General features: G+C 42.7%; 1 protein-coding gene across 3 annotated transcripts; it reads right to left on the reverse strand.

Annotated features, from left to right (window-relative positions):
- Positions 1-121: 121 nt before the first annotated feature.
- Positions 122-24,373, reverse strand: GDE1 (glycerophosphodiester phosphodiesterase 1). 3 transcript variants are annotated; one of them, XM_027098092.1, is made up of 7 exons: positions 23,974-24,369; positions 17,103-17,278; positions 15,155-15,260; positions 12,805-12,897; positions 7,250-7,461; positions 5,801-5,974; positions 122-606 (listed from the first exon to the last, which is right to left on the reverse strand). In XM_027098092.1, exons 1-6 carry the CDS (start codon positions 24,232-24,234, stop codon positions 5,827-5,829), a joined length of 996 nt encoding a protein of 331 aa, XP_026953893.1. In that variant the 5' UTR covers positions 24,235-24,369; the 3' UTR covers positions 122-606; positions 5,801-5,826. The 3 variants fall into 3 exon arrangements, with proteins under 3 accessions (XP_026953893.1, XP_026953892.1, XP_026953894.1); XM_027098091.1 differs by lacking the exon at positions 122-606 and having other exon boundaries at positions 5,343-5,974; positions 23,974-24,373; XM_027098093.1 differs by lacking the exon at positions 122-606 and having other exon boundaries at positions 5,343-5,974; positions 17,103-17,274; positions 23,974-24,081.
- Positions 24,374-25,944: the final 1,571 nt, after the last annotated feature.

Below are 25,944 nucleotides of genomic sequence, written 5' to 3' on the forward strand. Positions count from 1 at the left end.
CATGAAGGAGAAGCCCAAGGGACGACGGGAGACTTAACTTGTCTGTGGGGTCAGTGAAGGCAGTCTGTGGAATTGATGTTTGATGGGATTTTTTTCCCCTCTGTGTTATCCTAATGCTATCTGTGCTTCTGCACTGAAATGTGAACTCCCTCTGGAAGCATCATTTTTGCTCACTTCCCATATGCTCAGGGCTTATATCTGGACTGCTTCTCCATTCACCTCTTATCTTTACTTCAGTGTAGCCCCTGCTTCTCCTGGAGGAGCAGACACAGTAGAAAGATCTAGTCTGTAGGTCTCACACACACATTTGGATGTGTGTAACATCCTCACATCCTTAGTCTTGAGATATAGGGGATATATTAGTTTGCTAGAGCTGCCATAACCCATAGCACAGACTGGAGGCTTAAACAACACAAATTCATTTTTTTCACAGTTCCAGAGGTGGGAAGTCTAAGATCAAGGTGTCCACAGTCGGTGTCCACAGTTTTGGTTTCATTCTGAGGCCTCTCTCCTTGGCCTGTAGATGGCCACCTTCTCGCTGTGTCCTCACATGGTCTTTCCTCGGTGCACACATCCTGGTGTACCTTTGTGTCCAAATTTCCTCATCTTATAGGGACACAAGACAGATTGGATTAGGACCCAACCTAATGGCTTCATTCTAACTAAGTCACATCTTTAAAGGACTTATCTCCAAATATGGTTACATTCTGAGGTACTGGAGGTCAGGACTTCACCATATGAATTTTGGGTCAATACAGTTCAGCCCGTAATAGGGGAAACTCACCCCCAGTCCCATCAGGACCTCTCATCAGGCAGCAGGGCTCTCATTGCTCGCTGCACCCAGGATCACACATGGAGCTGTTTGAACAGCCAGACCCAGGCCCTGCCCACTCTAGACCAACTAAATCAGGAATCCATAGTTTTCCCTGAAAGCTCTCAGATGGTTTCAGTGGGAAGCCAAGGCTGAGAACAACTGAGCTAGAATCTAGAGTAGTGCTTTCTGAACTTGCTTGACCATAAAAGTCACCTGAGGCACTTACTGAACATGCAAATAGTGAGCTAAGAATATTGCATCAAAAATTTCTAGGGGGGCTTCCCTGGTGGCACAGTGGTTGAGAGTCCGCCTGCCGATGCAGGGGACACGGGTTCGTGCCCCGGTCCGGGAAGATCCCACATGCCGCGGAGTGGCTGGGCCCGTGAACCATGGTCGCTGAGCCTGCGCGTCCGGAGCCTGTGCTCCGCAGCGGGAGAGGCCACGGCAGTGAGAGGCCCGCGTACCGCAAAAAAAAACCCCAAAGAACAAAAAACAAAAGGACAGCTTTTTACTCTTCTTTTTGGAGAGATTCCATGTGGGGGAAACAGAACACTTCTGACACTTCTGTGTGCCCCCATGCCTGGCCCCAAGCTCCGGGAGGACAGAAGCTCCTCTGCGTAGGACTTGCCCTCCGGAAGGACAGAAGCTCCTCTGCGTATGACCTTGCCCTCCGGGAGGACAGAAGCTCCTCTGCGTAGGACCTTGCCCTCCGGGAGGACAGAAGCTCCTCTGCGCAGGATCTTGCCCTCCGGGAGGACAGACGCTCCTCTGCGTAGGACCTTGTCCTCCGGGAGGACAGACGCTCCTCTGCGTAGGACCTTGTCCTCCGGGAGGACAGACGCTCCTCTGCGTAGGACCTGCCCAATGCATGTCTTCATCTGGCTGTGGTTATGTAGCCTTTTAATAGCCTCCCATAATAAACCGGTGATCTAGTGAGTGAATGGGTTTTCCTGAGTTCTGTGAGCTGTTCTGGCAAATAATCAAACCTGAGGAGGGGACTGTGGGAATACCTGATTTATAGCCATTCAGTCACAATTGCGGGTAACACCCTGTGCTTGCAGCTGGCATCTGGAGGATGGTCGTCTGGGACTGAGCCCTTTACCCATGGAATCTGATTCTATCTCTGGGTAGATAGTGTCAGAACTGAGCTGGATTCTGAAGGACCCTGCCTGCGACTGAGAATTGCTTGTTGTTGATGTGAGGAAGCCTCCACACACAGAACACACTAGAATTGGGCCCAGGAACCCCTTTCAGCCTCAAAGGACAACATTCTTTGAGAACCCTCTGCCCAGCTGATCTCCATCCTCTTCTTAACACTTGGTGTCCTGCTGTCAGATTTTGAGCGTAATTTAAAGTTTGACAAAGGAACACACAGGTCATTAATCTTCAGTATTTTTTTTTTTTTTCCGCGGTACACGGGCCTCTCGCCGCTGCGGCCCGTCCCGCTGCGGAGCACAGGCTCCAGACGCGCAGGCTCAGCGGCCATGGCTCACGGGCGCAGCCGCTCCACGGCATGTGGGATCCTCCTGGACCGGGGCACGAACCCGTGTCCCCCGCATCAGCAGGCGGACTCTCAACACCGTGCCACCAGGGAAGCCCTTCAGTATTTTTGATCAAAGAAATCAAGCAACTTTGCCCTACAGTAACCGTCACTCCATGCTAAGGTTTGAGTGGATGTCTGGAACACTTCATTAACTTCCACCTTGCCTTGTCCTCAAAGCTGTGGTTGACTGTCCTGTTGAAGCATTATTCCCACTTCAGGAAATGGTGTCATTTAGAGATTCTTGTCTAATAAAGAGTATTCATGTCTTAGTGAACTTCTTGTCAGGACAAGATTGCACGCTCATCTCCAAATAAGAAAATGAGTATCGTTTAATGAAGTAAGCAGTGGGTTTCTCAAGCCTTTTCAGGTAGCCCTTCCAGGTTATCTGTCTCCACCATTCTGAGAACACAGGGGCAGTCCAATGAACAGCAGAGGATGTGATTTTTATCCCTATTGACTTTCTTGGAAAGAATGCTATCTTTGGACGGCTCATTTGTTGATGCTACTGAATCATTACACTCCCAAATCTTTACCTCACTCTAGGTCTATATTCAGGTTCCTCAAGGAAATTTCCACTTGGCTATCCCACAACTCATTCTTACAACTTTTTTTTTTTGCGGTACGTGGGCCTCTCACTGCCGCGGAGCACAGGCTCCGGACACGCAGGCTCAGCGGCCATGGCTCACGGGCCCAGCCGCTCCGCGGCATGTGGGATCTTCCCGGACCGGGGCACAAACCCGTGTCCCCTGCATCGGCAGGCGGACTCTCAACCACTGCGCCACCAGGGAAGCCCTCTTACAACTTTTATTGTCTACTGTGACAGGCACTGCAAGGAGTGCTGGGAACGTTTCTCATGACTGAGCCCTTGCTAAGCGACAGAAAAAAGGATAAGCCTAGGTTTAGAGTGTGGGCTCTGGAATTACATAATCTGGGCCTGAATCCTTATCCTATTACTGTCTGTGACTTTAGGTAAGTTACTTAACTTCCTTGGGCTTTGGTTTTCTTCACTGTAAAATGGAATTATAATGGTACCTTGACCTCATGGTGTTGTAGCAGAGTAAACACATAGAAAGCATTTGAAACAGTGTCCAGTACATGGTAGGCAGTCCATAAATCTTAGTTATAAACAAGCATTTTACATGTACTCTTTCCTTTAATCACAACTACCCCTGCCGTGGTACTAATACTGCCCCTATTTTAGAGATGAATTCAAGACACTAGCTATATGACTTGCCCAAGGTCATAGAGCTAGAGATTAGGAATTCAGATTTAACTTTTTCTGATGTCAAATCCTGTTGTTGGGACTTCCCTGGTGGCACAGTGGTTAAGAATCCTCCTGCCAATGCAGGGGACATGGGTTCAAGCCCTGGTCCGGGAAGATCCCACATGCCGCGGAACAACTAAGCCCGTGCGCCACAACTACTGAGCCTGCACTCTAGAGCCCGTGAGCCACAACTACTGAGCCTGTGTGCTGCAACTACTGAAATCCATGCTCCACAACGAGAAGCTGCCACAATGAGAAGCCTGCGCACTGCAACGAAGAGTAGCCGAGTAGCCCCAGCTCACCACAACTAGAGAAAGCCCGCGCGCAGCAAAGAAGGCCCAATGCAGCCAAAAAAATAAAATCCTGTTTTTAACCCCTTTACTAAACCTTCCAAGTAAGTAATTAACACCTTCTTTCTTATCTGAATTCTCCATTCTTCAAGGCCCACGACCACCTTAGCATAGGATCTCAATCCTTAATTGGGCCTGGCTGAGTCAAGTGCAATAGGGATTTGGGACAAAGGTCAAGAGACAGAGAACTTCTGGCTCTCAAAAGGTCTTCACACCACAGAAGGGATGTTGTGAACTCTGTGCTGCCCCCAAGAGAATTTCTTCCCTGTCAGTTGCTGTATAGCCTCTGCAGGTAAACCAAAGGGGGAATTCAGTCCTCAGATGTTTTCTTTGGTCCCTTTCTCTTCCTCTTGTCACTCTAGTCATAACGTGGCATGGAAGTCATGCAGTTTAGATATCTGTTCCATTCACTGAATCTCTGTCCTGCTGTTAATTTTAAAATTCAAGAAAATTCATTTGTAAACATCCCAAGCCTCATTTATTGTCCTCCTGCCAACACCAACTATAGCAAAAATCAGTCTGCTTCTCACCACCATCCAGCTGTGTAGGCTGGTGGCCGAGCTCAGTGACCCATGAGGATTCAGGAGGGAAGTCATGAATAAGCTGTGGGCCTGTGATCAAGGCTAGACAGGGCTGAATGGTGGGGGTGTGGGGCAGCTAGAGGAGAGAGCGAGCTTTGCAATTTTCTGAAGACTCAACTTCATTTTAAATGATGCCACTTAAGTTCACAATAAGACCCCTGGAAGCTCACATGGGAAAGAGCAGAGCTGGGAATCAAGGGCTCTACGTTATAAAGGCAGACAAAGTGAGTGGTTCTCTGAACCGACTGACCTGGACTTGAATACCAGTTACACCAAGGAATTTGAGACCTTGGGTAAGTGACTTTAACCTTGCAGTACCTCGGTTTCCTTATCAGTAAAAAGAGATTAATATCTCTGTAAGATTTTTGTGAGGGTTAATTAAAATAACACATGTTAAATCACTGAAGTTCCTGGTAAATAGTAAACAAGAAATTTTATCATGAGATCAGGCTCTATGTCACAGCTGTCATTTCTGGGAAGACCCTTCCCTTCCAGATTTTAGTTTTCTCATTTGTAAAATGAGGCTAAGCCTAGATGTTCCCAGAAGTTTCTTCTAGTTCTGTCTGTGATCATCTGCTGTAGAGCAGCTTGAAAGGGTACAACTCTGCCCCCTAGTGGTTTGTAGCTCTTATTTCTAGATACCATAAACAATCCCTCAGACTGATATTAAGACCTCCTTACCATTTTCTTTGCTTCACACCAATGTCTCACCAGGGGCCCAGGCCACTGGATTGGAAACAGCAGCTCCCTTAAATTCTTTACGTCTTAGGATATGACGCTTGGTACATGGTTTTCCCTTAGTGCTCCTTTTAATGATTTTATTAGTATGGTCACAAGTTTGATGTCTACAGTACATTGATAACATAGCTGGATACAAATATTTTAAATAAGTAAAGTTATGTAAGTGTGTCAAGTTTTAAAACGTCAACTCTGAGTGATCATGCATTTCCCATGCATTTGCATCTGCACCCCCAAATTGCACAATTCAATCTGTGCTTATCTTCATTGGGCTTCAGTGCGTGCCTCAGCTAGGTTGGGGCAAGAGTGTTGTGCCTTTTTGCAGACCCAGACTTTCAAGAGCATCGGTTTTGAACTCAGGCATTTCATGGAGCATGGTAGCAACACTGGGTTTTGCTTTGGTTCAGGTAAATACCCAGTTACCGACTACTGCTTGTGGGAGCCACCTGATCCCGCAAGGGCTTGGGTATATTGATATTCCTCCATGAGGCCAGCAGGCAGTTTCTGTACCTGTGTTTCCTCCCTGGGGGAAAAGTCTAGAAGTGAGGTGTGCAGTCTTCCAACATGCTGTCGGTGATATAGCTGGAACCAAGATGGGATTCATAGTAACTTTTTTCATCAAAAGTATTAACAGTCCAAGCAACAACCTGAATGCCTTTAGCTGACCACTTCTTCAAGTAGTCCCTGGAGAAAGAGGAAAAACCAACCTTGTTAGAATAATGTCAATTGTCTCAGGAATCTACAATGGTCACTAAATATGGTGTTCGCTGAGTACTAACAGCCCCCAGAAGGAGCCTCTTAACTGGCCTCCGCACTGCAGCCAGAGGGTGTTCCAAACCCAGCATGAGCACCTCCACCACGCCGCTGCGGCTTTCAACACTTCAGCCACTTGCTGAAGACCCCCCCACCCCAAACCCCTACCGGAGGCTGTACCTAGCCTAGTCCCACCTGTTTCTTTGGCCTCATCTTACACCACACTCCCTCGTTCTTTTCTGTGCTGTACTGTGTGCATACTGATTTTTCCTGCAGTTCCTTGAAAGAACCAGGCTCCTTCCTGCCACAGCACTTTTGCACGTGTCTTCCCCTCTGACTTGGACCTCCACCCCCAATCCCCTCATTTCCTTCAGAAATGAGGAATCTTCAGATCTTAGCTCAGCTGTTACTTCCTTGGGGATGTTTCCCCTGACTCCCTCGACTAGGACAAATTAATCAGCATATGTGCACTGTTCTCTCTTACACAGCATTTATCTTAGCTCTAATTTTATGTTTATTGGATCTTTATTTGATTAGCATTTATCTCTTCCACTTGACTATAAACTCCATGAGAGCAGACTGTGGCTTTCTTTCTTTACCACAGCATCTTCAGCTTCTTAACACAGTACCTTGCAATACTGCAGGCATACAACAAATATTTATTGAACTGAATGCACACATACCTGAAATAATATGAAACTTACGACTGTAACCACCTGAAATACACAGCTATAAAATTGCCAAAATAAAGATTCAGAGATTGCTAGCAGGTTAGGGAATGGAAAGTTTCCTGGGAGCAATGGAGTAGAGCCTGTAATATATAGGGGAGCAGAAGGAAAGTTGGGATGGATGAGGTAGGTGCCCACAAGACCTCTTCATTGTGGTTCTGCCCTAGATCCTATGTTGGTTTTTAAAGGGAGCCAATCACAAGGAAATACAATCTCTCTGTCTCTGACGTCATAGTTTGGCACGTTTATTTTTTCTTTAAAATGCACTAAAACCTAAGAATATTTGATCAACTTGTTTTGGAAACAGTGAAATATGCCTAAACTCTTCCCACCTAAGAAGCTAGTGGCATTTCAACTTAATAAAGGCATGGTGGGCTTCATGGGTGGGAACCAATCCAGGTGTCCACTGTTAATCCTCCCTTTTCAAGAAGAACATTCAGGAAATGTATCAGAAGATAAAAAAAATCTTCCAACTTACGGAGATACAAAATCCTTTTGTATGAGGAAAGCTGAAATTCCACACAAGTACCACAAGATATTATGCATACTCCAATCGAGCAAAATGTCCAATGCCACAAACATGGACTGTTTCCAGAAAGCAGCAAAGCGTGGTTTCCCATCTCCTGTATGGCTAAGGCTCCAAGGTCTGTGAATTAAAGCTGTTACTACATTCTGATCTGCTTGTCTCATCTGAAAGGAATTTTGGAAAATAAAGCAATTATCATATCTTAAGGCCAATACTTCTCATTTGTTCGTTAGATTTAGCCAATGTACTCAGTCTGTACAAGGAGGTATGCTGCCCCCCATGTCTACTAAATAAGTACTCCATCATAAACCCTTTGAGAAAATAATGTGTTGAATGTAAAGCATTTAATATATAGTATAAATGAGAACACTTCCTCCACAATCCTAAAAGAACTGCAACACTATCTTTAAAATGAGAACATTATAACCTCAGGGTCAAATTTTAATAATGTCACAAAGAGTAACTTTCAATTGGATATTGATTTAAATTTGGCCAGAGATAATTTAAATTATGGCCAGAGATAATTAGAACACAGTGAAGATGGAACCATGATCATTTCAAGATGCGCTGGTTAGTTTTTGATCCTTTTTAGAGAAGATGGCTGAAAAAAGTTGTGGGGGGCGGGGAAATGGGGTGAGAAGGGAGAGAAGTGGGGTCAGGGACAAGGACAGAGCAATGGACAAATGGGGGATATGGATGGAATTTTCTTAGTCTGTGCTCTATGGTCCTCTGGAAAAGGTATCACTCATTTTAAAGGCCTCTGGTCAAGGAAGTTTGGGAAACACTGATCCAAATGTCTAGAAGCCCCAGGACACTATTCATCTCAATGACAGTTTATATCCCAGTAGGCTCCACCCTTACTGCAAAATTTTAAATACATGCTGTGTTGGTCACTGTTGAAGAACCAACTCATTATTTTGGAAACTGGTAAATAAAGGACAGGATTAAGCATTTCTTTGCCTATTGGATAGCTAAACAGTAGATGAGGTCCTCTTTATAGAAGTATTCCCTCTAGGTAATACATGAACAAGAAATGACAGACTTAAAATATTGACACTTTGAAACCCCTAGTAGGCACTTCCCTGGTGGTCCAGTGGCTAAGACTCCACATTCCCAATGCAGGGGGCCTGGGTTCGATCCCTGGTCAGGGAACTCAATCCCACATGCTGCAACTAAAGATCCCGTGTGCTGCAACTAAGACCCGGCACAGCCAAATAAATAAATGGATAAATAAGTAAATAAATATTAAAAATAAAAATAAACCCCCTAGTAAACTGCCAGAGCCGGCCACTGGCATCAATAACAGCTGCTGACAACGTGATGAGACAACCCGGCATTATGCGCCCCCTGATGGAAGAAGACCCTTGCCTAAGAAATTACCTTGCCAAGAATAACTGAACCTAACCTGATCAAGCCTTCAGCTCTACCAATTCATAGGAAATATACAGAGGAGATGAATGTATTAAATTGTACCATGGCATAATTAGCAAAATCCAGACTTTGTTAAATAAACTCTACAAAACAACCTAATTTCTTCAATAAATACATGACAAGGGGGATTTATACACTGGATATTTGATGATCTTAAGGACTTCTTGTTAGTGGTTTTAGATGGGATAATGGTATTGTGGTTATGTTAAAAAAAAAAGGAATCACTTTTTAAAGATACTTAATGTAATTTTCATGGATAAAATGATATGATATCTGGAATCTGCTTCAAAATAACCCTGGGGAGGAGGCGGAGTCAAGACAGCATTGTGGGAAGATGCGGAGTTAGCTTCTCCCCACAACGAGGGTGCCTGCCGGCTGCTGCTGGGGAACTCTGACGCCCAAGGAGACGGAAGGGACCCCAAAGTGAACCGGTAGGATGTAGGGGGACTGAGAGGGGAGGAGAAGTGGAGGATAGACAGGATCTGTGCCCCTGAGGATGGGGAGATCAGGAGAGGTAGGCAGGAGGGGCCCTCCAGGAGGAGGGGAGAGGAGTGGAGGGTGATTGACCAGCCCACTCGGGCCTGAGGAGCCTGCTGGGCTCCCACGCTGATCCCCTGTCCTCCAAAGCCCCCTCCAGGCCGCATGGGTCCTTGGCGGCATAGGAGGGAGGTCAGGGAGATCAGGAGAGGCAGGTGGGAGGGGCCCTCCCAGACCAGAGGAGCAGGAGAGGAGAGGAGGGCCCCCCCCACTCGAGCCCAGGAAGCCTGCTGGGTTTCCAGGTGAGATCCCCCGCCCTCTGAGACCAGGGGTAGGGGACTCGCCTGGGCCCCTTCTGTTCCTTGAGCCTAAGCCCCACCCCCCACAGCCCCCAGGGCCTTTTCCAGCCCTGTGGGTCCTGAGCACAGGCCCTGCCCACCGCCCAAACCTCGCCCTTGCTTAGGCCCCGCCCCCCACAGCCAAGGCCTTCCCCCCAGCCCTTTTTTTTTAAATTTTCCCTCCTCCTCTTTTTTAGTATTGTGGTACTGATGTACCTTCCAGTTGTTGATTCATCTATATTTTAATTTTTATATTCTTTCTAACATATCTGGTAGTTTCCTAGTCTAATTTTATTTTTTACTTTGTTACTGTTCTCTTTTTTTTTGCCACCCCACGCGGCTCACGGGATCTTGGTTCACGAGCCCAGGGTTGGGCTGAAGCTCCTGCAGTGGGAGCTCCGAGTCCGAACCACCGGACTAACAGAGAACCTCAGACTCCAGGGAATATTCATCGGAGTGAGGTCTAACAGAGTTCCTCATCTCAGCACCAACACCCAACTCTACCCAATAGCCTACAAACTCCAGTGTTGGAAGCCTCAGGCCAAACAACCAGTAAGACAGGAACACAATCCCACTCATTAAAAAAAAAAAAATGAGATGTCAAAAAAATGTGTCATGAAGGAGCAAGGTAAAAAAAAACCTACGAGACCAAATAAATGAAGAGAAAATAGGCAATCTACCAGAAAAAGAATTCAGAGTAATTTCAATGATAGTAAAGATGATCCAGAATCTCAGAATGAAGGCACAGATTGAGAAAATACAAGAAATGTTTCACAAATATCTAGAAGAACTAAAGAACAAACAAACAGAGATGAACAACACAATAACGGAAATGAAAAATACACTAGAAGGAATCAATAACTGAGGCAGAAGAACGAATAAGTGAGCTGGAAGACAGAATGGTGGCAATAACTGCCAAGGAGCAGAATAAAGAAAAAAGAATGAAAAGAATTGAAGACAGTCTCAGAGACCTCTGGGACAACACTAAACTCACCAAATTTGAATTACAGGAGTCCCAGAAGAAGAAGAGAAAAAGAAATGGTCTGAGAAAATATTTGAACAGATTATAGTCGAAAACTTCCCTAATATGGGAAAGGAAATAGTCACCCAAGTCCAGGAAGCACAGAGTCCCATACAGGATAAACCCTAGGAAAAGCACACCAAGACACATATTAATCAAACTAACAAAAATTAAATTCAAAGAAAAAATATAAAAAGCAGCAAGGGAAAAACAAAGAATAACATACAAAGGAATCCCCTTAAGGTTATCAGCTGATTTTTCAACAGAAACTCTGCAGGCCAGAAGGGAGTGGCAGGATATACTTAAAGTGATGAAAGAGAAAAACCTACAACCAAGGTTACTCTACCCAGCAAGGATCTCATTCAGATTCGATGGAGAAGTCAAAAGCTTTTCAGACAAGCAAAAGCTAAGAGAATTCAGCACCACCAAACCAGCTTTTCAACAAATGCTAAAGAAACTTCTCTAGGCAGGAAACACAACAGAAGAAGAAGACCACAAAAACAAACCCAAAACAATTAAGAAAATGGTAATAGGAACATACATATCGATAACAACCTTGAATGTAAATGGATTAAATGCCCCAACCAAAAGACACAGACTGGCTGAATGGATACAAAAACAAGATCCATATATATCCTGTCTACAAGAGATCCACTTCAGACCTAGGGACACATACAGACTGAAAGTGAAGGGATGGAAAAAGATATCCCATGCAGATGGAAATCAAAAGAAAGCTGGAGTAGCAATTCTCGTATCAGATAAAATAGACTTTAAGATAAAGACTGTTACAAGAGATAAGGAGGGACACCACATAATGATCAAGGGATCAATCCAAGAAGAAGATATAACAATTATAAATATTTATGCATAGGAGCACCTCAATATATAAGGCAAATGCTAACAACCATGGAAGGAGAAATCGAAAGTAACACAATAATAGTGGGGGTCTTTAACAGACCTAGAGTCTGTCGTACAGAGTGAATAAATCAGAAAGAGAAAAACAAATACTGTATGCCAATGCACATAAATGGAATTAAAAAAAAAGGTACTGATTAACCTAGTTGCAGGGCAGAAGTAAAGAGGTAGACGTAGAGAATGGACTTGAGGACATGGGGTGGGAGGGCAAAGCTGGGGTGAAGTGAGAGTAGCATTGACATATATACACTACTGAATGTAAAACAGTTGGGTGGTGGGAAGCAGCAGCATAGCACAGGGAGATTGCCTTGGTGTTTTGAGATGACCTAGAGGGGTGGATAGGGAGGATGGGAGGGAGGCTCAAGAGGGAGGGGATATGGGGACATGTGTATGCATATGGCTGATTCGCTTTGTTGTGCAACAGAAACTAACATAGTATTGTGAAGCAATTATACTCCAATAAAGATCTATTAAAAAAAATAACTCTGGGGCTTCCCTGGTGGTGCAGTGGTTGAGAGTCCGCCTGCCAATGCAGGGGACACGGGTTCGTGCCCCGGTCCGGGAAGATCCCACATGCCGCGGAGCGGCTGGGCCCGTGAGCCATGGCCGCTGAGCCTGCGCGACCGGAGACTGTGCTCCGCAACGGGAGAGGCCACGACAGTGAGAGGCCTGCGTACCACAAAAAAGAAAAAAAAAAACAACTCTGGGGATAAATGGGGTTATGGATGAAACAAGCTGGATTATGGTTAAAGGAGGGCTTGCTTTGTAGTATCTATGTATTTGCATATTTCAAATTATGCATATTTTAAATTCTCTATAAGACTTATTTTTTAAAAAGGTATAGTCTGCTGTTACTTAGTGAGACACAGAAATATATAATTCATTCTGTTCTGAGAATGTTTCCAAAGTAATCTGAATGAGCCTATAAACAACATGAAAGAAGGAGCTAAAAAGGAATCATGGTATTTTAAAACGGCGTACGAGTACTTTCCCCTTCCTGCATTTTTGTTAATTTAAAAGAGGAGTCTCTTCACAGATGTAGAGAACAAACGTATGGACACCAAGGGGGGAAAGGGGGTGGGGTGGGGGGTGGTGGTGGTGGGATGAATTGGGAGACTGGGATTGACATCCATACACTAATATGTATAAAATAGATAACTAATAAGAACCAGCTGTATAAAAAATAATAATAAAATTCAAAAAAAAAGAGAAGTTTCTTAATTCAGTTCAGTTTAACGAGCATCTATCTTATGCTTATTTAGCCCACTGCTATTATTACCACCAACTAACATAATATTATACACAACAAAAATCCAGAATTTTACCTTATAGATAACTTCTGGCAAGAAAGAGCAGACAATACTATTATTGTATAGTTGAGGAAACTCCATATATATTTTCTTCAGAGCATCAGTAGCCTGTAAAAGAGATTCATGTATTTAAAATCTATTAAAATGTAGTCCCAACCAGTAACTACTATATATAAGTACAACTCTATTAAGTAAATCAGAAATTTACTAATATATGGGGATGTGAAAAGGAGTTTTGGTAGGTTGCTTTATCCACTAGGATGCATTTTAAACTCACATCAGCAGATAAGGAAGAAGCTGGGGTACTGCTGCTTTACTATTTTGTTGAGAGGCTCACCTCCTTTTGTCATACTTTGGAAAAGTATGGCAGACTACAGGCCAGTGGAGGTTGGAAGCAAAATTTTAAAATCTTTTCCTTATATTCTAGTTTAGCCACTAGGATAGGTCCTTTTATACCCACAACTCTATCTCCCTCTGCCTTTCCTAGCTGAAGTGGGAGTCAACCAGTCTGCAAACTAGAGAGGGTAGATTTTCTCAGTCTAGGCGACTAAGAGGAAACGTCATCCATCATCAACAGGGAAGGAGAAGCAATGGGACAAGGGAGAAACTGGGAAGAGTCTCCCAACTCTTCCCAAGAAAAGCAGAAGTTTCTTTTTGCAGTAGACCAGCTACCAAATGAAGAAGAAGTGATAGAATTAAAATACTGATAGTTTGTAACCTCTAGTGAATTAACAGATTTGGCCACTGAGCAACAGTAGCAGCTAACAACAGAGATGACCAGACGTTAGGTGGAATGTAATGTTGCTACATCATAATTCTTGAAATACCCCTAATTTTTGGAAAGTCACACATAACCTATAACCAAATATAAGCAACTAAATGCATTCCCCAAAATAAAAAACATAGAAAACATAGAAATTATTCATCTCATGCTTCCCTTCACTAATATCACAGAGTGTGAGCTATAGAGCCGAAGTAGTTTTCTTGTTGTGAACTAACATGCACCATGTGTGATGCTTCACCTACATTCTTTATCTGATTCTCGCAACAACCCTATGTGATCATTTCTTACATTGTTCCCATTTTGCCCATAAGGAAACAGAAGCTTATCAAGGTTAAGGTTACACTGTAGTAGGTGAGAGTTTAATCACAATCTCCAAAGCCCGTGATCTTGGCTCCTGTTATCTACTGTCTCCAATTTAATGCCAACACTTGTTCCTTTATACTCCCATTTTTAAAATTAATTAATTAATTAATTAATTTTGGGGGCTGCGTTGGGTTTTCGTTGCTGTGTGCGGGCTTTCTCTAGTTGCGGCAAGTGGGAGCTACTCTTCATTGCAGTGCACGGGATTCTCATTGCGGTGGCTTCTCTTTGTTGCAGAGCATGGGCTCGAGGCGTGCGGGCTTCAGTAGTTGTGGCATGCGGGCTCAGTAGTTGTGGCTCACAGGCTCTAGAGCGCAGGCTCAGTAGTTGTGGCACATGGGCTTAGCTGTCCCATGGAATGTGGGATCTTCTTAGACTAGAGCTCGAACCCGTGTCCCCTGCATTGATAGGTGGATTCCTAAACACTGTGCCACCAGTGAAGTCCCTATGCTCCCATTTTGGTGAATTAGATCACTATGTTCTGCCCAATGCTGCCCAAACCATCTGTGAGCACCCAACCAGAAAGCTCAAATAGCTGGAAAAAAAAAAAAAAATTTCTTCTCCTCCCTCACCCCTCTTTATTCTAAGAAAATAATCATGAAGGTCAGTACACCATGGGTGAAATGTAGGACCTATCAGCGTTCCCAAACATGGGCCGTTATCATCAATAAAACCCGAGGTGCTCATTAAAAATCTTGTTCCTTGGGCTTCCCTGGTGGCGCAGTGGTTGAGAGTCCGCCTGCCGATGCAGGGTACATGGGTTCGTGCCCCGGTCTGGGAAGATCCCATGTGCCGCGGAGCGGCTGGGCCCGTGAGCCATGGCCGCTGAGCCTGCGCTCTGCCACGGGAGAGGTCACAACAGTGAGAGGCCCGCATACTGGAAAAAAAAAAAAAAAAGAAGTGCCTCTTTACTGTTCATTTAATATCTTTTGTAAATGTTTCATGCAAATAAAAGAAACCTGACTGTTCTATTTTGTGCTAGTTGTCGAATACTGGGGATTGTTAAATGGTTCCATCAAAGGTTAAAAGGTTAAAAAGGTTCCATAATTTACTGTTTCCTTGAAGATGTGGATTTTTGCACTGTAAACTTCCATTAAGCAAATATAATTTGTAAAAATAATTTAAGAATATAAAAAATAAAATATATAGTTAATTTTGGAACAAACTAGCACTTAAATAAAGCTGTCTTTTCCAAAGTGCAGTCTATGGTATAAACTGTACCATATTTGCATAGCCTTTGACATCAAAGAAGATTGTGAGGTTACGGTTTAGGCACTCTGCAACAGCTTCTCTCAGGGTAGGAATCTTTTCATCAGGGAAATCACTCCTATAAGAGAGGGAAAAGGAATAGTACATTGTAGGAACAAGGAAAAGATAAAAGTTTAGTGAAACAGACATTTGAAAAATGTCTCCCAACCAAAGGAAAAGAGTGTTTCCCCAACTTCCTTTCTCCAACCATACCAAAGTCCAAGGATAATATGTTTTTTTTTTTTGATAATATGTTTTTAAACCAAATTAAAGATATTCTTGGCCACAGAACAGCAACAACAAAAATCATTTATTTTTTAGGCAGTCACTGGATTTATAATATAATTAGTAACTCTACTCACTCAAGGGCAGAGTATATGCCATCTTTGGAGAACTCAGAGACCCAAGATTGTACTTTCCCTAATAGAACCTTATGCAGGAGAAATTCCTAGCTATATATACATCTTTTAACTGTACGGTTGTGCATTTAAGTGAAACTGGTTAAAATAAATAATTTTCTAATACATATGTTTCTGAAAAAGAAAAGGAAAGTTAAGTGCCTGACACATAAGAAATCAGCTTTTCTCAAATAACAAAATTTCACTCTACATGATTTAACTTATGCTAATTCAACAGTATTAATTCAACTGTAAGATATTGGTTTTAAAAAAGATAAAGATAAATAGTACAGCAAACTCTGCCAGCCACTCTATTCAGTGACTATTCCCTGGGAATCAGAGACATGAATTTGCTATTCCTCCGGCTAGTCTTAGTTGCCATGCTCCCCTCTCAGGATGAGCATTTTACCCCACTGACAGAAATTTTCCCTTCTTTTCCAACAACATAGTCTCTAAACACAAGCCAATTATTTGGTATTTAAGCAAAGAAAATGCAACCTTTCAACTATGGAACAAAGACTGCTTGGGTTAAAGACATTAAGATGGCATATTGGCTCCAATACCATGCCTTCTTAGAGTATTTTCAGGGTGACGCTGACCCTAAGCATTTTTTGCATTAAGTGCTGACTTTGAATTTGACATCTTATTAGCTACAGTGTCACTATAATATTAAAACCAGCCTTCCCCTTGCCTACAGCTGAGCAATGAAATGTCTGTAACAGCAGAGAGCAATTCCAGCAGCTTGGACTCAGAACTTTCAAGTGTTATCAGTATTCTTTCTAAAGTATGACTTCCTTTGGCTGACTTTTAATTTCTTTCAGTTCCTAGGAAAATAAAGTCTGAATCATCTTTTAGGGAGGACTACAGTTTAATCACTGGGTCAAATAAATTGACCAGAGAATTGATATGACATGAATTACAGTAAGAACACATTTTTCGGTATTACAAAGACAAGAGGAGAGGGATTTAAATAACCACATTCCAAAGTATATTACCCAGATACCAATTCTGAGGTGTTTATAGTTGTTAATGGTGGGAAGGGCATGGGTTCTGTGGTCATATACATTTTAGAAACACTAAGTTAAAGGCAAGAATTGATTGACGTGAAATGTTTATCCCCAAGGGGAATATCTAAAGTATAGTGTTGGATCTTATTTGATCATAGAACCCTTTTCTTCTGGAACATCTTATACAATTAGCTCTGATATACATACACACACACACCATATATACATATATAAATTTATATGACAGTACAAAGTAATTGTCACGTTAGAGTATCGTCTTGAGAATAATTTCTGAAGCCAAATTTGGCCTCAGTGGGAAAAGCTGAAAAGCATTCATGCCATATTTCTGTTGTTCGTGGCACCTGCCCATTACTTGGGAAACCTGTATACAGCTGAAAACAAAACACAACAAAACAACTCTTCTGGAGCAGAAGATGTAATTAGAAGGTACCAGTGTCTTTCTGTGATCTCCAACACAAGTTGAAAGATATGTTTAGTTGACAGTACACCACTTACCTTAATCTGTGATTTGCTGCAGGATTAAGCTTCCTAATTTGTTCAAATGTCAAATCACACAATCGACCGGTGCCGTCAGTTGTCCTATCTACTGTGCTATCGTGCATTAAGACAGGAATCCCATCAGAAGTAAACTCAAGGTCCAACTCCACGCCTGTTGCTCCATTCTTAGCTGCCTTAACAAAAACACCAACGATATTAATGTCAAGTGGCCACAGATGTCATTTTGCAATCTAAACACTAAAGATGACCAACAGGACTGGCTAAGTAGACAGTTTCTCTTACTGATTCTATTCCCTTCCTATACCAAAGAGCAACCCAACCTATTTCTCTTTTTCATGGATGTTAACCTTACTTCAGGGTCCACACTTATGGATTCCTTATAAACTTCAATTTCCCCACTTTTCTCACTCTCAGAGTGGCAGATGGGGAGACTTCTGGAATTTGTTTTCTCTGGTTGCTTTAACTATACAGACCATTACTGGCTTACAATTACAAATATTTAGTCACATTTCACTGTTGACCTACACTCTCTTTGGTGCAGTATCTCTGATGATTCCCCTGTGTTTGTTGATTAGTTGGATATTGCACTACCTTGGCATAAACAGGACGAGTCAGGTTTTTGCTGGTTTAATTCCATCCTCTAGAGCAGAAACACCAAGACTGCTTCTAGAGGACGCTAGATTTTGTTTATGTGAGCAGCACTGGCTGTTGGCCAACAAGTTGGTAAGCCCGATAAGGTGCACAAGAATTTATCTAAAAAGAGAACATGAACATAAAGTTTGAGGGGCCATGCTCCTCTAAGACACACTATCCAACATTTGCTTCCTTGGCTTCTTTGTCACAATGAAGACGTGAAACACTCATTATGATCAAGACTTTAATTTTTTTTTAAATTATGCAAACATACATAGTAGTATACAGCAAAAAAAAAGACTTATCAGATGTTAACATTTTGCCATATTTGCTTCAATCTCTTGCTGCCCTAAAACAATAATAGCTATATTATTTATTGAGCCTTTTATATTTGTCAGGCACTATTCTAACTGCTGTAAATGTATTAACTCATTTGATCCTCACAACCCTTCAGGAAGTACTATTAACATTCTCACTTTCAGATGAGGAAACTGAGAGAGATTAAGAAACTTGCTCTGGGTTACACAAACTAGGACGTGGTAGAGGCTACACTCTTAACCACATGACTTTACTATCACACTACAGATATAGCTAAAATCCTCCCCACTTCTTCTCCAGAGGCAACTGCCAAGTGGACGTGCATAATTTCTATAATTCCCTTACAGGTCTTTATATATTTACTACACACTTAAGTACCCATAAACAACATACAGCACTGTACTAGTGCACAGTAAGCATTCAATAAACATTAGCCATTGTTATTGTGTTTTGTTAACATGTTTTTAACCGTAAAATAGTCAAATTTATTAATTATGTCCCTTATAGGTGGAGATTTGTCTGTCTTATTTAAATCCTTTCTTACCCCCACTTATAAACAACTGTTTTCTTCTAGGCTTCAGTTTGATTTTCACATATATGACCAAGATTTCCCCCTCTAAAAATTCCAATTCCATCACTAACTGGCTATGTCATCTAATTACAAATATTACTCTTGCCTCCGTTTCATCACTTTTATGATGATACTTCTTTAATGATCTTAAGAGTTGTGAGGATTTAGAAATAATGTATGTAAATCACCAAGCTTGGTGCCTGGCTCAGAGGTGGCGCTCAACAGAAGCTATTATGACTAGAAAAACACTTCTGCCTCGGTGAAAAAGTCATTACATAAGATGTAATGCTTACATCTACACTGATTAAAAGATACATCTTTTTATAAGATTAAAGGTATATCTTTTCTAAGTTTAATAATGCACTGGTAAATCCACATGGGTTATATATTGTATAACATAAAACAAGATCACATTTCCAGTATTCACAGTGCATCTCTCTCACTGTAATACAAATGTTAACCTTACTCCTTGATGCTAGTAATTCAGTTCAATTGTACTTTTATCCATTAGGGCCATTGTTACTTGGCTACAAAACAAAAAAAACAATGGTGAGACACTGTATTTTAGCAAGAATACTAAAGGTAATGAGTTCATTTATTTGTCTTTTCTGTGTAGTTTATTAAGGCCCAAAACAAAAGTTCTATAAAAGAATCACCATACTAGAGCTTCTTAGACCAGATCTTCTAATGACTGCATTCAACTTTCTTTCCCAATACTTTTATGTAGAGGCAAAAAGATAAACCCCTGAATCTGACTCACATATTAGTATATACTTCATACTCTTATTTCAAGAAGTTTCTTATAATAGTATTTTTCTTCTAAACATACACACTTCACATAAACTAGTCTACATAAATACTGTAATTTATTAAAATTTTACTTAAGATGTTAATTTGAAACTATACTAATAGTTTAGTAATAGAATAGTATAGTGTAGTATAGTTAGAGAAATCAGATCAATGATTGCCTTGCAGCAGAGGCAGGAGTAGGGGTTGACTCCAAAGAGAACACAAAGGAACATTCTAGGGTGATGGAAATGGATTGAGGTGGTGGCTACCCAGGTGTAAATATTTATCAAAACTCATCAAACTGTATACTGAAAATGTATCTTTTATTGTATGTAAATTATACTTTGACAAAGTTGATTTAAAAAGTGTCTGCTTTAATAAAGTCATTATACTTATACGGCTTTTGACATACTATTCACATACCATAAAATTCATCCATTTAAAGTGTACAATTCAATGGTTTTCAGCATATTTGCAGTTGTGCAACCATCACTACAATCGCTTTCTGAACATCTTCACCCCAAAAAGAAACCCCATATCCATTAGCAGTCAGTCCCCACTTCTCTCTCCAACCCTCCCAGTCCCTGGCAAATACTAATCTACTTCTTTCTCTATGGCTTTGCCTATTCGAGACATTTTATTTAACAGAATTATATAATATGCAGTCTTCTGTGACTAGCTTCTTTTACTTAGCATACTGTTTTCAAGGTTCATTCATGTTATGACATGTATGGGGACTTCATTTTTCTTGCTAAATAATATTCCATTGTGTGGCTATATCACATTTTATTTATCCTTTCAACAGCTGATGGACATTTCTGTTGTTTCCACTTTTTGGCTATTATGAATAATGCTATGAACAATCCTGTTCAAGTTTCTGCATGATGCATGTTTTCAATTCTTTTGAGTATGTACCTAGGAGTGAAATTGCTGCTTCAGATGGTAATTCTATCTTTAACCGCTTTCTAAAAAATTAATTAATTAATTAATTATTGGCTGTGTTGGGTCCTCATTGCTGCATGTGGGCTTTCTCTAGTTGCGGTGCACGGGCTTCTCATTGCGGTGGCTTCTCTTGTTGTGGAACATGAGCTCTAGACGGGTGGGCTTCAGTAGTTGTGGCTCGCGGGCTCTAGAGCACAGGCTCAGTAGTTGTGGCACATGGGCTTAGTTGCTCCGCAATCTTCCTGGACCAGGGCTCGAACCCGTGTCTCCTGCATTGGCAGGTGGATTCTTAACCACTGTGCCACCAGGGAAGTCCTATATTTAACCTTTTGAGGAACCGACAGACTAGTTTCCCACCATCAGTGCATGAAGGTTCCAACTGCTGCATAATCTTGCCAATACTTCTGTCTGCCTTTTTGATTACAGCTGTCCTAGTGGGTATTAAGTGTTATTTCACTGTGGTTTTGAACTGCATTTTTCTGATGGCTGATAATGTTGAATATCTTTTCTGATGGGCTTATTGCTTATTTGTACATCACAATTCTTCCAACAAATATTTATTGAGTGTCTACTATGTATCAGGCACTGTTCTAAGCAGTGAGGAGAGAGTGGTGAGCAAGAAAGAAAAGGAACATGGATCTTACACTTTACTGGGGAGAAACAGACTATACACATGTTACATGTATTATGATAGTGATAAATGTTTGAAAAAGAAAATAGAGGGTAATGTGAAAGTTAAGGCAGGTGGGGGGTCACTAGACAAGGCAATCAGGGAAGGCCTCTTTAAGAATATGACATTTGAGCTGAGACCTTAGTGATAAAAGGGAGTCAACAATACAAAGATCCAGGGGAAGAGTTTTCTAAGTAGAAGAAATGGCAAATATAATACAGAGGCCACAAGGCAGGAAGGAGCCACAAAGTACTGATTGCCTACCCAGATCTATTTCCTTTCTTCTTCCCTGCTGGTAGAGAGGTGTTCTTTCTCCAGTGTTCAGCTTTCTCCTCTGCTGTAAGTGGACTATTCCCAACCCCTCCATGTGTGTCTGTCAGAGAGAGTAAGAGAGGCTGACTGACTTCTGGGCAAGACTTATGGAAGAGGGAGTAGAGCCTTTTCTTGAGGCTGGATGCTGATATGTAAGAATGTGAGTCCTGGGGCTGCAGTGGCCACCTGGCAACTACAATGAGGGCTAGTAAATATGCTACAGGTGGCAGAGCAGATAGATCAGTAGAAACGGTGTCCTCCACAATCACAAATTGAACAGCGGAATAAACCATCCTGGAAGTCACCTCTCCCACACACACCTCTTGCTATGTGAGATAGTCCCCTTATTGTCTGAAATATTTTAAGTTAGATTCTCTATTACATGAAGCCAAAAGCATCATTAACAAACACCCAAGGTAGTTTAAACAGAGGGAGTTGGGGCTTTGAGAAAGGTCCAAAATGGAAAGGTGTTTTGATTTTACCTAACTGCAATAGAAAAAACACTGGAGGGTTTTAAATATGGGCATGATATAATCTGAATTATACTTTTAAAGCTGCACTGTGGCCCCTCTGTGGAGTGGACTGTGGGTTTGATTTCATGCTTCTGTCACTGTTTATAATCGTGACTCCGTTTTTGGAATGCATTCATTTCACCACTCTCAAGTTTTTCCTTCTCTATCTATTCCATAATCTACCAGAAATTCTACCACTGTCAGAATGTCTTCCCTGACTTTTTACATAATAGAATGTTTAAGAATATAAATTATGAGCTGCAAACAAGCAAAGTGAAAAAGAACAGGACAAAAAACAAACTTTGAAGGAAGTAAACTACATATTTCTTTTGAAGTCAAGAGGGAGAACGTGACCTTGTCTTCTGCAGCTAAATTCTGTCACGGCTAAAACGTTCATTGATAATGACCTTGTATTTGAACAAGCTAAATTACATCTCATTTCCTCTTAAAACCAGGAATCAGCTTGGTGCAATGTTATTTATCATAATTACATATATTAAAGACATGTTCAGGGCTTCCCTAGTGGCGCAGTGGTTGAGAGTCCGCCTGCCGATGCAGGGGACATGGGTTCATGTCCCGGTCCGGGAAGATCCCACATGCCGTGGAGCGGCTGGGCCCGTGAGCCATGGCCGCTGAGCCTGCGCGTCCGGAGCCTGTGCTCTGCAACGGGAGAGGCCACAACAGTGAGGCCCGCGTACCGCAAAAAAAAAAAGACATGTTCAACCTAAACATACAAGACATGAATGGAGTTTAGCTATAATTCCCTTGCAACACAACAGGATATGACACACTATGTATATGTGTATTTCGCATACATACTTTCTCATTTAATGTGAGGTAGCCTATTTCATCGAATCACAACCGATTAGGTGGATATTAACATCATTCCCATTTTACAGATGAGGAAACTTAAGGTCAGAGCTGGGACTAGAGTGAGGAGCGGTACCCTAGGGTGCCTTGCTTGCTACATCCTACCCGTGACTCTGACTGGGACACGGAGCGCTTAAGTAACTTGTTCATTACACAATACTGTCTGTCCCTAGCTGGACAAAGAAAGGACATTCAGTTCAAATTTTACATCCTGGAACATATTCTAATCTAGGACAAAGGGCACTGGGACTTGGAATCAGAAGGCTGAATTCGAAAAGGAGCTGTGTGTGTTTGAGCCAGTTTTCCTACCCACTTAATGTTAAAATAATGTTTCAGGGAAATGAGAGGATCAGATATATTTCCACCTATGCAAAAGTGCCTAGACAACTGCAAAGCTCTCTTACTACGCAAGCTGTTATTATGATGAAGTCCGGAGACTGCCGAGAGCTCCCTGTGGAAAGGGGAGGCAGAAATTATCAGGAGTCCCCCTGCTAGTGTTGTCTTACCACGGGGAAAGGTGATAAGGAGATGATTTGGATAATCTGAAGGACAAGTAAAGACAGCCGCTGTGAAGGTGATCCGTTTAGAGTATGTTAGCTAACGACTGACCAAGGCTCTACTTAACCTGGCCACATTTCCTACTTCATTCACACACCAGCCTTTGTTTTGTCCCTTGAAGTCAGGCCATATACTGTCTATTCTGTTACATGAGGATTCCAACATCATTCCCACCTCAGGACCTTTGCACTTGCTGTTCCCTTTTCCTGGAGCACTTTTCCCCCAGATCCATGGCGGCTCCTCATAATCCCGGTCTCAGTTCAAAGGTCACTTCTTCGGACAGGATTTCTGTCTAAAATGACCCTCCCGACATTCCTTATTCGGTAACCCTATTTCTTCATTGCACTCATCGCTTTCTTAAAGTACCTTATGTACGTGTTTATTTATTTAAGACCTGTCTCCCCTACTCCAATGCAAGCTCTGTGAAAGCAGGTACCCTTTCTGTCTTGTTCATGACCATCCTCAGTACCTGGCACATAGCAAATACGTTAAGTATTTGCAGTGTTCTATAAACACTTGAAGTCTGGAGATTTTCCGTAATTCAGAGGGATCCAGGGCCACTTGAATGTATTCCTTGTGGACAAATGGGGAAGTGGTAAGGCTATCATGAAAAGGCTGGGGAACCTTCGGAAGGACAGGCACAAGTCCAAGCTCCCAGGAGGCGCGCAAGGGCGGGAGGAGTGTAGGACTCACCTGCCGAATGGCCGCCAGCGTGTTCTCGGGCGCGTCGTGGCCGCCGCCGCGGTGGGCGATGACGGAGACGCGGTCCCGGGGCTTGAGCACCTGCATGGCCCTGCGGGAGGGCACCGGCTCAAAGCTGAAGAGCCGCAGCAGAAGGTAGAGGCTGCCGGTGAAGAGGCAAGCATTGAAGGGACTGCGCGTCACCAGCAGCAGCAGCATCATCAGGAAGGAGAAGGGGCCCATGAGGCCCCCCTGTTCCTCCCATAGCCACATGCCGGCGCCCGCACCGGCACGGACGGGAGTCCCAGTCCCGCCGGGCTCCGCGGATAGGAAACCAAGAAACTACGACGACAGCCCAAAGCGCTGACCGCAGCTGACACCCTTCGACTGGACGAGCGCCGCACAATGGCGGCAGCGACTACTTCCGTAGAAGGAGCCCGAGGTCCAGCCAATCAGGGCCGAGGATCTCCAGAGCTCGGGGCGTAGCAGCTGCCAAGGCAACGGAGGCGAGTTCCAAAGTACGTTTTGCGTTATTCTGTGGTCCGGATTTCCTCAGGGGCTTTCAAACTCTAGAAGCAAGGCGAGGGATATGACAGCAGTCTTAAGGTCGTAAGACTGGAAAGGATCTTAATGACTCCATTTTGCCGTCAAGGAAATTTTGGAGGGGCAGGACGCTTACACTATTGATTAATTCAATTGAAGGTATGCGAACAGCAGTCCGGATGCTCAGGACAACAGCAAGTGAACAGGACCGACAGGATCCCTGCTCTCATGGGGCTTACATTCTCGTGGGGCAAAATAATAGTGTTAGAGAGTACAGTTAACATTTATAGAGCACATAACCACGTTCCAGGTTCCATGACTGCGACTGCTTTGTGTGTTATTCTCACAACAGGCTCGGTTGCGTATTACCTCAGGAAACTGAATTCAGTCGACTTTAGAAGGATTTTTTCAGATTCTGAGGGAATGAAAGAACATAGCAAAGGAGGCATAATCGGATTATAAAGTTGGAAGGGATTTTAATAATGCCCTCATTTTATAGATGAATAAACTGAGGCCAGGAGAAGTCAAAGGACTTGAGCGGAGTCAATGAAATGGCAGATTCAGGGCTGACATCATGACACCCCAGTTTTATGCCATGAATTTTCCACTGCTACTCCTTCTAACCTTCTCCTCCTACTCAGGGCTAATGATGGGGCTTCTGTGCAAGGCACTGCAAGAATTATCTCAGTTGTTCCTCGCAACCGACCTTGTGATAGGCACTTTTGAAAATCTTATTTTACATATGAAAAAATAGGCACGGGAAAGAGGGTCAGTAAGAGAGGCAGAAAGTAAAGCCGATTTAGGAAATGGAAAGTGGCTAGCTGCTAAATCATATTTTGGAAATGCCCACAAAAAGCTGGCAGTTGCCATCTGCCTCTACAAGGATTAAATTACTAGCCACTGCAGCCACTGACCTTCAACACACCCTGAAAGGAGTTCAGGGAGATAGTTAGATATTCTCGGAAGATTTTATGAGCCCAATTCTTGCATCTCCTCATATCTAGGAAAGCACTAAAATCATTAACAGTGACATCTGCTCCTGTGACTAGCAGCAAGCCTTTGCCAAAATGTGTGCTTGATTGCACGGATCCCCCTTCACTAAAACCATATATAACACTGGCCTTCCCCCCTTCCTCTTCAGAGCAGTTTCTCAGAGCTATCCGAAATGCTGTCTCCTGGCCTATAGCCCTCATTTTGCCCCAAATAAAACTTAACTCACAACTCTTATGTTGTGCCTTTTTTTTTTCAGTTGACAAAAAGCTGGTAACATGTTTCGATAGAGAACTTTGGCAAAACATTCTGAGCTTTTCCTGCCATCTTGGACCTGTTAACTACCTTTCTTGGAGCTATTTTCCCACTGATTTGCAAGCGGGTATGGATGTGTTGAAGCTTAGAGTTGGCATCTAGGATTCAGTAATTTTTTATTGACAGAGAAAAAAA

Source organism: Aethalodelphis obliquidens, unplaced genomic scaffold (genome assembly GCF_003676395.1).
Source record: "Aethalodelphis obliquidens isolate GAN/ISIS:26980383/991018 unplaced genomic scaffold, ASM367639v1 scaffold120, whole genome shotgun sequence".
NCBI classification, from domain to species: Eukaryota; Metazoa; Chordata; class Mammalia; order Artiodactyla; family Delphinidae; genus Aethalodelphis; species Aethalodelphis obliquidens.

Excerpts from the sequence above, each read along its gene's own strand:
- GDE1 (XM_027098092.1), bottom strand. The coding sequence starts at position 24,234 with ATGTGGCTATGGGAGGAACAGGGGGGCCTCATGGGCCCCTTCTCCTTC. Across the intron at positions 12,898-15,154 it reads TCAAAGGCTATGCAAATATG|GCTACTGATGCTCTGAAGAA; the intron begins GTACAGTTTATA and ends TCTCTTTTACAG. Across the intron at positions 5,975-7,249 it reads CAAAAGGATTTTGTATCTCC|GGACTACTTGAAGAAGTGGT; the intron begins GTAAGTTGGAAG and ends CTCTTTCTCCAG.